A 12,211-nucleotide genomic window follows, 5' to 3' on the forward strand; every position below is an offset into this window, starting at 1 on the left:
AAGACCACAAGGTCAGAGCATCTCCAAAACTGCAGTTCTTGTGAGGTGTTCCAAGGCCGTAGCCATGGAGTCAACATTGGGGGGGACGAAATCTGCTAGAGAGTCTGAGGGTCCCCCCCTGACTTATTTTTTAAATTAATTTACACATGGGATTCATTTGTAATTTTTTTTTTTAAACAGTGTATATAATACATAGCAGTTTTGTACCCTTTTTTGTTTCATCGTAAGTAATGGCAGTAATTAGGGATTAAGAAAGTACCACTATAATCATTTAAACAGAAATGTATGCATTGTGATATGAAGACAAGTCCAGATATTGTGTCTAAGGTTTAGAAAATTTATGTTTTATTAACAAATTTACAAGAAAACATGGGTGGGCAATAGGGGCATTTGCTCTGCTCTACTTTCCTCATATCCTCTCATCTCCAGCCCTCCTCTCCTCTGGTCCTATATTTTCTTCTCTGGTAATCTCCTTTCCGCTGCTCTTTTTTCCTCTGCTCTCCAGAGAATGTGTTTTGACTTGTCATTCTTCAAGCAAAGGATCCAAAGACCTTTTTGCGGTTATCATTGGCACGGATAAAATACTGAAATTTCTTCAAGGTCCAGTCTGTCCAGTTTCTCCTGGTGCACGTGACACATGGCTAGATTATTCAGCCTTGTTTGACTCATAGATGATCTAAGCCATGTTTTAAGCCTCCTCAGGGCACTAAAACTCCTTTCAGCCTCTGCAGATGAGGCAGGGACGACCAACAGAAGCCTTACTAAAGCTTCCACCTGACTGAAGAGACCTCTCACCTCTGGCACCATTTCTCGAATAATGCTAGCAACATCTAAGCTTGTTTGATATGTGTAATTGGCCCCTAACATGGCCAGCTCCACCTGCAGTAGTCTTGAATTCAATTCAGGATACTCATCTACTACCTTGTTCATGTGTCCTAGTAACAGCACATTTTCAAGCTGCTGCAGCTTGTGGAATCCAGCTTGATCAAACCTCTCTATGAATTGAGTATTCACTGTGTCCAAGGCGTGGTAGAATTGAGCTCTTTACAAAGACTGGGCATCCTGATGGATATGGGCTGTAGCCTGACCGGTGTAACGCTTTGTAGGTTTGCGAATATGAAGTGTGAGGGACCGCCCAGCAAAGCACGAGGAATCGTGGGTAGAAATCATCTTTCTTTTATTGTTTCCCCAAAAAGGACACAGCCACATGTCGGCGCGCACCAACCAAGACCACCCCCTCTCCCTCCAGACATGGAGTATATGTCCCAACGGGTCAAACCAATACAGACATGTGGGGGGGGGGGGGGGGGGGGGGGGGGAGAAAGCCATATCAACAACTACGTAAACAATTGCTTTAACACATCCCCCCTGCTCTTCTTAGGGACCTGGTACCTTCCAATTACCCCCAATTGGAAGTGTGCCATGCTCTAATCACACAAACACATAAATCAAAGAAAATAAAGAACAGATATGAGCCTATGTGTAATGCATTTACTGGTTGATGTGTGTGTGTGTGTAGGCATAGTGTATATCAATGCCCGGGGATCACATAACAAAAAGTGACAAAGAGAAATGTTGCAATAATGTAGGGGTTAGGGTTTGTGCGGCCTGGGGTGCGGCCGTCACACACTCCCCCCTTCAGGAATCCCGCTGGAACAGCGGGAGAGATAATCGGCCGTGGCATTGTCCCGCCCAGGGACATGAAGAACCGTGAAACGGAAGGGCTGCATGGCCAGATACCAACGCGTTATCCTCCCATTGGTGTCCTTCATCCTCTCCAATCACGTCAGCGCCTTATGGTCCGTTTGCAAGGTGAATTCCCTCCCCAAGAGGCAATACTTTAGAGAATCGAGGGCCCACTTATCCGCCAGGCACTCCTTCTCAATCGTGGAATGACGGACCTCCCGGGGGAACAACTTGCGACTGATGAAGGCCACCGGATGACGGTCACCAGGCACCCCTTGGAGTAAATCAGCGCCAAGTCCACGATCCGAAGCATCAGTTTGTAAGATAAACCGTTCATAAAAATCTGGATTATATAACACCGGGTTCTTACTCAGAGCCTGCTGGATGTCCTTGAAAGCCATTTCTGCTTCTGTTGTCCACTGCAGCTGGTTTGGGCCTTTCAGGCTGGTCATATCTGTGAGAACTGCAGCTCTATCAGAATAGTTAGGAATGAATCGCTGGTACCAACCTGACATTCCCAGGAAAGACTTGAGCTGCTTCCTAGTTTGAGGCCGTGGACAGGACTCCAAGGCTTGCACTTTCTGGACCTGGGGCTTTACCATGCCGTTCCCAATGATATAGCCAAGATGCTCTGTCTCAGTTTTAGCGAATGCACACTTGGAGGGGTTGATGGTCAAACCTGCGGCCCGCAGACGCGTAAAAACCACTGCCAGGTGTTCCAAGTGTGTTTCCCAGGAGGCACTGTGAATGACAATGTCATCGAGATAGGCAGAAGAAAAATCAGACACCCCTGACAAAACCTGATCCATGAGCCTCTGCTCATGGATCAGGTTGCTTTCTGTAGTAGGACGCATCACCAACACCTTCTGGCCAGTGTCCAGCAGTTGGTATACCTCCTTTAGCAGTTTGGACATAAAGTTGGTTCCTTGATCCGTGAGTATCTCCCGGGGAAACCCCACCCTGGAAAAAAACTGCACCAGACAGAATGCAACAGACTTGGCTATGATTGATTTTAAAGGAAAGACCTCCGGGTATTTTGTGGCATAGTCAATCATGAAACGATACCCAGATTTGCTCCTTTCTACAGGGCCCACAATGTCCATTCCAAGACGATCAAACGGAGGTTGGAGGGGGACCCGAGCCGGTCCTCTGGGTGCAGTCCCATGGCATTGAGGGCAACTCCTACAAAACTGAGCGATCTCTGCCCGTAAACCGGGCCAATAAAAATTGCCTTGAATCCGGGCTATGGTTTTATGTTTCCCTAGGTGGCCGGCCCAGGGAACTGAATGACATAAAACAAGTACCGTCTCTCTGGCTGTTTGGGAAACCACCAACTGCTTGACTTGCCCAATCTGCCGATACAGGACACCGTTTTGCTTGAAATATCTGCCTTCACCGCCACCGTCTTGCTGAATCTGAGCATTCCTTGCCTCTCAAGCTTTTTGAAAACAGGGGACCAGGTTCGCGTCCCCTTGCTGCATCTGGACCACATCGGTAGGGAGATTAAAACCTAAAGGCAGCTCTGGGGTCAGCTCAACTGATGGATCTACAGCTGTGCGCAGAAACTTATCCTGTCTTCTCTGGCGACGTGTCTTGTGGGGCTTCCCTGGCCCTACCTCCAAGTCGGCCTCGTAAAAGGGCAGGGTGCTAAGAGTTTGAGAGGAATCCTCTTGCTGCCTCGCTCGTGCTCTTGTGATGGACACATTACAACTTTGGCTCGGAATCAATAAGTCAAATAGCACCGGTAAGTCATGGCCCAACACAGCAGGATATGGCAGGTTATCCGCAACCCCCACATTCAAAAGATAGAGCTGCCCTTGTACCTTTAAGTAAAGATCGGCTGTGGGGTAAGGCCTCTCATCCCCATGCACACAACAAATAGGGACAGTCTCTGCAGAGCATATCATATTAGATGGTACATATTGCCTACGCACTAAAATCTGCATGCTGCCCGTGTCTATGAGAGCTCTAAGCTCCTGGCCATTAATTTCAATAAGGGTCTCCCTCATAACCTGCATTTCATAGTCAAGTGAATCATCCACGTCCATAGGCACTTCTGGCTTTGCCAGTCAGTAGGGGAATGAGACGAAAAGCCCAATCCCGCCTAGGCCACCGACATGCTACTGCAATACGTTCAAAGGTAGTGAGAAAATGTTCCACATCATCCGACCCTGTCAATTTCTCCAACCTAGGCTCCGGTGGGAACCGAGACTTTTCCAATTTTGAAAGACAGTCCTGACAAAGGTTGAATCTGCTTTTGAAGCAAGCTTAGACTTTTGCATTGCAAAGTATTTAGCACAATAGAAACAAAGGACCCCCTTTATGGAAGGGCTGTAATGGAGCCAAGTGTAATCTTTAAACCATTTCTCCTGGGAGTAAAGTGTCCTATTTGATAGGGTTTGACTAGGTATGACTTTCACATTTGGCTGATTTGGGCAAGGTCCAAGGTCCTCTCCTGCACCTTCATCTTCGTTTGCCTGTCTGCTCTCTCTCTCTTGTCATTGTTTCAAACTCACTTTCCCTGCCTGATTGTATTATCTGAAATACACACGAGAAGCCATAGTAGAAGGAATATCTAATCTTAAATTAACATTAGGACAAGATTGTTGTGATGGTCAATAGTCGGTCTTAACTATCACTTATTCTTTTATTCTGTTCTCACTCACCTCCATATCACCTGATCTCCCTGGCTTGTGGGCATCCTTATGCTCATCTCTCTCTCCCTCTCTCTCTTTACTCTGAACGCACTAGAGTGAACATTAAATACTGTAAATATTATCAGTAAACTAACGACAAAGAATGTTCTTGATACACATGGAGGCCAACAGTAGTCTGTGCATTAGGATTAGACTGTTGGGCTTAAACCTAACCTCAGTGGCACCTGTGTCTAAACCTAACTTCAATGAGGCATTGCTGTGCCTAAACCTAACCTCAGTGAGGCCTGGCCTGTGTCTAACCTCAATTGTGCCAATATTAATTATGATGTTGTAGGAGAAACACTAACGCTGCGATATCCGATCAGTCATCAATATTTGCCCTTTTTAAAATGACTCACATCGTACAGTTGTACAATAAAATAAATTTTTACATGTGTTTTTAAACAATCAGTAGTACCGTCAAAAGGGATATTACAAGACAACATGTTTCTACATTTAGCTAACGCTAGCACAGATCAATATTGGCTCATACATGATCATTATTGGTTCACTAGGATAGTTTCCAAAAAATACAAATTTGTGAGAATGTCTCCGACACTCACTATCAAAGACAGGTCATTTACAATACTTCTATCCAGGCAAATGCTAGCCGGTGTCCTCAATGGGCTAATGGGCTAACTCGGGCAGGGGTTTGTGAAAGTACCGCCTCGCTCTTCATGCTTTCTTTCTCTCCTCTCTATTCGCGCTTTGTCCCCCTCGCTTTTAACGCACTAATCTCATCCTGCAACCAGTGCGAGTTTACACCTCCCGTACAGAGCGCCGGTATTAGTAATACGTAGTAGTTATAAAATAGCAATTTTTACGAACATAATTACATGTTGTATGATCATTTCGGACAGCGTGCATGGTTGCCCGTCGTAGCGTAGCACATTTAGATTTAATTTATATTTTTATCTCAATATATTGGGGGGGACATTTTGACCAGATTTGAATATTGGGGGGAATGTGTCCCCGGACTAAATAGAATGAATAGGCTAATCTCTGGAATTGCATTATACAATCAATTTTTCTGTTTGACCTGGTAAACCGTGAATGGACTACATCTTTCAGGCTATTTTCGGAATATGCAATATGCACCAACAACTTAACACGTAACTTTAACCATAATCGGGCCAGTGCAATGTAGTCAGTGCAAAAATATTGGTTGATAAAACACATATCTAGGATCGAGTGCAAATATTGTTCACTGCGCCTAGCGCTCAACGCTTCTAATGATTAACGCAAAACGACCACACCTCTCTGAAGGCATGAAAAGGTCAATGATCCAATGCTCCATCCATGAAGCCAATTATCTGGGCTAGAGATTTCAAGGTTAACCAACATTTAGATACACATCTTCTTCAACTATTTTCTGATTGCAATGTATGACACATCATTTGAAAGCTTACAATCTGCACCTCTTACAATCTGTAAAACACAGAGAAATGACCTTGCCGACAATGTCCCCTTTTGACTGGACCGTGTCACATTTGCTATTGACTAATCAGCATCATCCAACTCTTTGTTATCTTCTTATAGACCAATTTTTGTTTGTAAACATTCGGGATGCGCGCGCAATGTGGTGGCAGAAAACCGGGAAGGGATAGCCTTTATAATGGCTAGAGAAGTATACGGATTATACAAATAGTTCGATTTAAAAAGACCAGAAAGGTCGAAGAGGACAGCCTTTAAGAGAGAAAGTGATTCCCCCCAGTCACGAAAGTCTTGAAATTTGAGTGAGAATGTCGGCCGGTAGACCGCATAGTCTTAGGCGGCAGCCACGTCTTCACGTCATGTCACAAAGTTCATAATTTTACAGTCAATTCTACACCTAAAAAGTCGAGCAGGGCAGCTTTCAAGAGATATGGGAATTCTGCTTTTAGCCAGCTGGTTCGATTATTTTTGTGATTTGTGTAGACTGGCAATCTGAGTGAGACTGCGTGCCCGTTACACTGTTTTGACGTTAGCCTCAGTCAGACTCGGGACGCTCACTGGCAGTGTGCACAATGTTGTATTTCACTTCATTCTACACCAGAAACGTCAGGGAGGACTGCCTTTTGTAGACACAAGCCTGCTGAAGATAGCCAGCATCTCGGATTTCTTAAACCAAGCCGTTTCATTCATCATTTGCCCGAGAAAGCGACCTCCGTTAGCCAGGCTAGTTTTGCCCGATCACTTGGTCAGGCTATTTAAAGGTATTGGGGTCAAGTGACTTTTGTGCATGGACAAATGAAATGTAAATTACTTGTCCAATGGACATGTGCCTCAAAAAGTTAATGTCAAGCCCTGAAATCTAGTGGCCAGAGATATATGATGACCTGATCGACACTCCAAGTGTATTATACCCGGGAGAAGTTTGTCTTTTGCCTCCGACATGCGCAGTTGAGCCTGCTTGACAGTCATGTGACGTAGGCTGAAAATTGGTCTATTCTACTTATACCATGGTCTGGGTGAATACTCGATTCTGATTGGCTGCAGGGGTGTCCATTATCAGGTGATATATAAACACCTACTAAGTAGTTCCAGCAAAACAGTTTGTTCACCGTTCTAAATTATTATGCATATATGCATTATACATAGTATGAGCCTATACAAAGTGTCTGAAACAAGTAACCATAACAACAGGGACGGAGTCAAAGCCAAGCATGTAATTAGCTACAACAATGAGTGACTTTATTATAACTTATTTTAACCCATTTGGAAAACGTTACTTTTCTGAATTTACCGTCAGTGTCAAGTAACCGCTCATCTCACATCCCATTCGCTATTCACCTCGCTAGTAGGGTGACCAGACGTCCAGATTTCATCCGGACAGTCCGGTTTTCCAGCCCTTTGTCCGGACCGCTGTTGCGTGTCCTCCTTTCGCCCTTTTGTCCTCCTTTTTGATCCTTCCTGCCCACCGTTGCAATTTCCCACTAGCGTGGGCTTCAGTGCCAAAAAGAAAGACCTCCTTCAAACCTACGTGGAGTTCAGAACTCCACTTTTCCATTAAGGGCAGCACAGATCAATATCATGCCTTCTGTAAACTCTGTCGCATTGATATAGACGTGAGTAGTAGGAGGAAAGGGGCTTTAGAGCGGCATGCCGCTACAGAGCGGCACAAGGATAATGCTGGTTCTGCCGGGCACTCTTCCTTAACATAATGTTTTGCTCTTAACACAACAACAGCGGATGATAAAACAACCGCTGCTGAGCTGACCAAATTATTTCATGCTGTGCAACATCACCACTGTTAAAGGAGTTTAGACTGCAGTTTAGACTGTTGACTTACTGAAGTCAACAGTCCCCCCCCCTCCCCCCCGGTCAACAACTTTTTGTGATTGTCCTCCTTTTTTACCCTTTGTAGTCCTTTTTGGACCCAAGTGTCCTCCTTTTCAGGGTCATGCTTCTGGTCACCCTACTCGCTAGTCAATCTACAGTACTTCAGACAGGCTGTGGCCAACACGACATGCCGATTATTTTCTTCGTAAAAATCGTGATTTAATTTGGGGACAATGACATGGCTCGATAGCTGGCTAGTCTTGTTGTTAAACATACTGTCAAATTATAATTACTGTTTGGAGAATATGTCAACTTTTATGCGGTCATATCACATCCATTTGCTATTCAACTCGCTCCACAGGCTGCGACCGTACTGTAGCATAGTAGAGCTAGGCCTACTAGTATATGGCCGATACTTTGTTCGTGAAAATCTTGATATTGCTTTTGGGACAGTGACATGGCTGGTTAGCTAGCTAGTCTTCTTGTCAAACATACTGTAAAATTATATTTACTGTCAACTGTACACAATGTTATTTAATTTGAATCTTGCTAGCATAACGTTAGCTTTCGGGCTAATAGCTCAGCCAAAGGAAAGCCGGTGTTGGTTCTATGAGATGAGCGGACTAGAAATATCAGAGTTGGTTAACGTTGAAAAACTTTAGATTTCTATTACAAAACGCATGAAAACATAAATTAATGTTTGTAAAAAAACAAATTGTGACCATGGTATGAGCAGGATTATGCCCTTCGAGGTGTACATTATCACCTGATAATGGACGATGCAGAGGCATGAACCGTGCGACGCACAGCGTCAGGACGAGGTGCTTCCACCACAAGATGCTTCCACCTCAAGGTGCTTCCACCTCAAGGTGCTTCCACCTCATCTGGCATTATCCCTTACATATAAACGCATGTTATTATGATGTGCTTCTATCTGAAATCCATTCTTTTCTGCTCATCATCAAGGGTCTAAGGAAGCAACCTTTAAATGAACACATTACTGATACTGAGTTTCACACAGGTATGGATAACTAGTGCTGCAAGTTGAATAGCTCAGAAACTTCCATTCTTCACTAATTGTTTGTATGTCGATTTGAATAAAAGTGTCTGCAAAATGAATGAAATGTATGTGTTTTGTGTTGATGTTGGAGGGAAAAATCTAAAAGGGTGTAGAGGCATTTTAGGATACTCACAGGATAACCATTGAGAGGTTGAAAGTAAAGGTTTTCATCTGTTATGCAGACAAGGCCTGCATTTGTCACCAGGGGTGTCACCATCTCCGCCTTACATTCCATGTGTGTTTTTTCTGCAACACTCTCAAAGCTATAAACACAACAAAAAGCATATTACACGCAAGTCATACCAATCATAACAGAGCAAAATGCATTGCATAAAAAAGTGAAGCAGTTGAATCCCTATTGTTTTTGTCAGGATTATTAAGATCATCCCTCTAGCAATTTGAGACCAACAGCTCTGTGATGCCAAGACCCAGAGACCGCAATGCTTTATACTGGTTCTACAAAGTCTGCCACAGAGTAGGCGTTGCAGGTTTTGGGGATGTTGGAAGGTGGTGTTGGTCCAGTGGGAGGAGCAGTGCTGCTCCTCCTCCCAAATAGCCTCTTCATCTGTCATTCCTTACACAACGCAATTTATGTTTCGAAAGCACAATTGGATTAAATACCATGAATTAGTTAGTCAATGATCTATATATATTTATTTTTTAAATCACTGTACCATCTGTGTAAATTGCAAATTTCTCTTGCGTAAATGTACAGGTTGTTTCCTATGCGAGAGGTCACTCATGTCTACACACAATTACCCTGGGCTGAGCACATGATACTTTTATAAGTTCTTAACTTTCTGTTTTTCACGGATGGCTGATATGAGATTATCACGTTCACCAGCCATTTCAAAGCAAATATAGCCAGTATCAATGGTTTGGAGTCCAAAAAAGACCAAGAGAAGCTCCTCCATCTCAATAGTAGGGTGGACTGCGTCCTTTACCCTCTCCACTGAACATCACCTCCCTCACCAAGAAAGCACAACAGATGATGTACTTCCTATGGCAGCTGAAGAAATTCAACCTGCCACTGACATTTAAATATGATCTATTACAAGTCCATCCGACACCTGTTATGCTGCATGCACCTGGAACAAACTACCAGAAGACCTTATATATGCTCCAAATGTAGCCATTTTTGAATCCAGGTTAAAAACATTTCTCTTTTCATGTGCCTTTAATTTGAGCTTGAAAATATACTGTTCTTACTGCACTTTAATCCTCTAAACATTTACATTTACATTTATTCATTTAGCAGACGCTTTTATCCAAAGCGACTTCCAAGAGAGAGCTTTACAAAGTGCATAGGTCACTGATCATAACAACAAGATAGCCAAAAAACATCGCGAGTAGCCAAAACATGAAGCACACATTGTGAACAACCAAAGTAAGTGCCAAAGGGAAGAACCATAAGAGCATGTAGTTAAACAAGTTACAATTAAACAACATGAACCGCTATAAGTGCAAGTGTACCTGTGGAAAAAAAGCAAGCAACAGTAATAAAAACAATATATCACAGCGAGAACAAAAATTTAAATCAGTTACCACTAACCACAAGAGCAACAAGTCTCTAAGCAAGAGTCATTGTGATCCTTGAGGAAATTAACATCGGGTCAAGCGAACCATTCCTAAGTACCGTTGTACTCCCGGAACAAGTGCGTCTTGAGCCTTTTCTTGAAGGTGGAGAGACAGTCAGTATCTCTGATGGAGGTGGGGAGTTGATTCCACCACTGGGGGGCCAGACAGGAGAAGAGCTTGTGTTGGGACCGGGCGATCTTGAGCGGTGGGACCACCAGGTGGTTGTCTGAAGAAGACCGTAGGTGACGGGTGGGGGTGTAAGGCTGCAGGAGAGACTTGATGTAGACGGGTGCAGACCCGTTCACTGCTCGGAAGGTCAATACCAGGGTCTGTGAACTTCTTGTACTGGCTGACTCAAAATGTGGATATACCTAGAACTGAGATTTGAACTCATTTTCATGCACCCAAATATTCTTTAAAGGACAACTCTGGATGTTGACTGAATTGATTGAATGTGTATTGTCTTGGAGAGGTGCAAGCAATAAAGTTTATTTATAGAGCACAATTCATAGCATTCATAGAAGTTCACAGACCAGGGTCTGTGAACCCCCTGTGGGTAAGTGACATCTTGGTATTATCAGAGTTTACCAGTGTAGTGGGATTGATGAGTAGTGTGATAATTTATGTGTAAGTGACGTCTCAGGATTATCAGTGTTCCGAAAAAGATCAGGTCAGGGCTACTTCCAATTTTTTATTCTAGTACTTTATATGCAGTACATTGTACTTTCTTTTATTATACAACTTTATTTGTAAATGTATGTGTTACAGTACAAATTGTATTCTATGTACTTTATTTTGATCTCATCTATGAATTGCTTGCTATGAATTGTGCTCTATAAATAAACTTTATTGCTTGCACCTCTCCAAGACAATACACATTCAATCAATTCAGTCAACATCCAGAGTTGTCCTTTAAAGAATATTTGGGTGCATGAAAATGAGTTCAAATCTCAGTTCTAGGTATATCCACATTTTGAGTCAGCCAGTACAAAGGCTTTGCCTTTTTGTACTGCTTTATTGATCTTCTAGCTTTTGAGGCCACCATCCTCTCATCACTACAAATGTCTTTATTGGGCTGGAAAGAGTACTTGCATTAATTCTGTGATTCAGTGTAGAGGGGCTTTATCTTGAAAAGCCTTTCATAGGCTGGAGTTTCTTTTTCTGTCATTCTCATCCTCTTCCTCGGGGTTGTTCAATTTTAATGACCGAATTGTATCAGCCGGAAACCTAAAAACTGCAGGGCCACACCTTTCTCCAGAGGTCAGCTCATTTGGTATGTCAAAAATAAATGATAACTGACAGAAACAGCAAAAACTCGCTGACATCAAGTGGAGTCCTTTCTGCATACTTGTTGGCGTCATTAGTAATGGTGTGGATGACAGATTAACTGGAGGGGGGAAAAAAAAAACTGTGAAAAGGGATTTTGTTATCTTAGTTTAGCTCAGGTTGGGGTGGCTGTCTATCAGGATCATGTGCATCATGGTGCACATGCCTTCTCTTCAGCGTCATCTTCATCTGCGTTCTTCTTCTTTCATCTGCATTTTTTATCCTTTCCTGAGATGGCCAATCTGCCACGTTTGCCAAGCAACTGGGATTTTTGGAACCTCTTTTGTCCTTTCATTGTAAGTGTGGAGGACTCATCCAAGTCGTCAAAGAAGGTGTGGCAGGTGCCCGCTCTTTGTGTTGCTAGCTGTGTTGGTGGTTGTGTTTCTGGCTGTTTTGGCGATCCTGTTGGTGGTTGTGTTGCTTGCTGTGTTGGAGCTTTCATTTCACAAAATGTACTGGCTAAAAATTCACAAAGTCTTACGTAGCGTATTACTGTAATCTGTGGGTTCCTCCGAGTTGAAACTTATTTTCATAACCATAGCTCAATTTGGATTGCCTGTAATATTTTTTTTTAATAAAGTTACATTTGCCATTCAACCCTATG

General features: G+C 43.3%; 1 protein-coding gene across 7 annotated transcripts in view; it reads right to left on the reverse strand.

The window, feature by feature from the left end:
* nsmaf (neutral sphingomyelinase (N-SMase) activation associated factor) overlaps positions 1–12,211 on the reverse strand; it is a 177,908-nt gene that overhangs the window by 114,296 nt on the left and 51,401 nt on the right. For 6 of the 7 annotated variants that reach the window (XR_010878311.1, XM_067251515.1, XM_067251514.1 and 3 more), the window contains one exon: positions 8,837–8,966. The exons of the other annotated variant lie outside the window; for it this stretch is intronic. Coding sequence is in view for 5 of the 6 variants with exons in the window: in XM_067251515.1 (XP_067107616.1) it covers positions 8,837–8,966 (130 nt within the window). In the remaining variant the exon portion in view is untranslated. The remainder of the gene's footprint in view (positions 1–8,836; positions 8,967–12,211) is intronic. 7 annotated transcript variants of the gene reach the window in all.

The sequence above is a fragment of the Osmerus mordax genome, chromosome 15, assembly GCF_038355195.1.
Source record: "Osmerus mordax isolate fOsmMor3 chromosome 15, fOsmMor3.pri, whole genome shotgun sequence".
Taxonomy (NCBI): Eukaryota; Metazoa; Chordata; class Actinopteri; order Osmeriformes; family Osmeridae; genus Osmerus; species Osmerus mordax.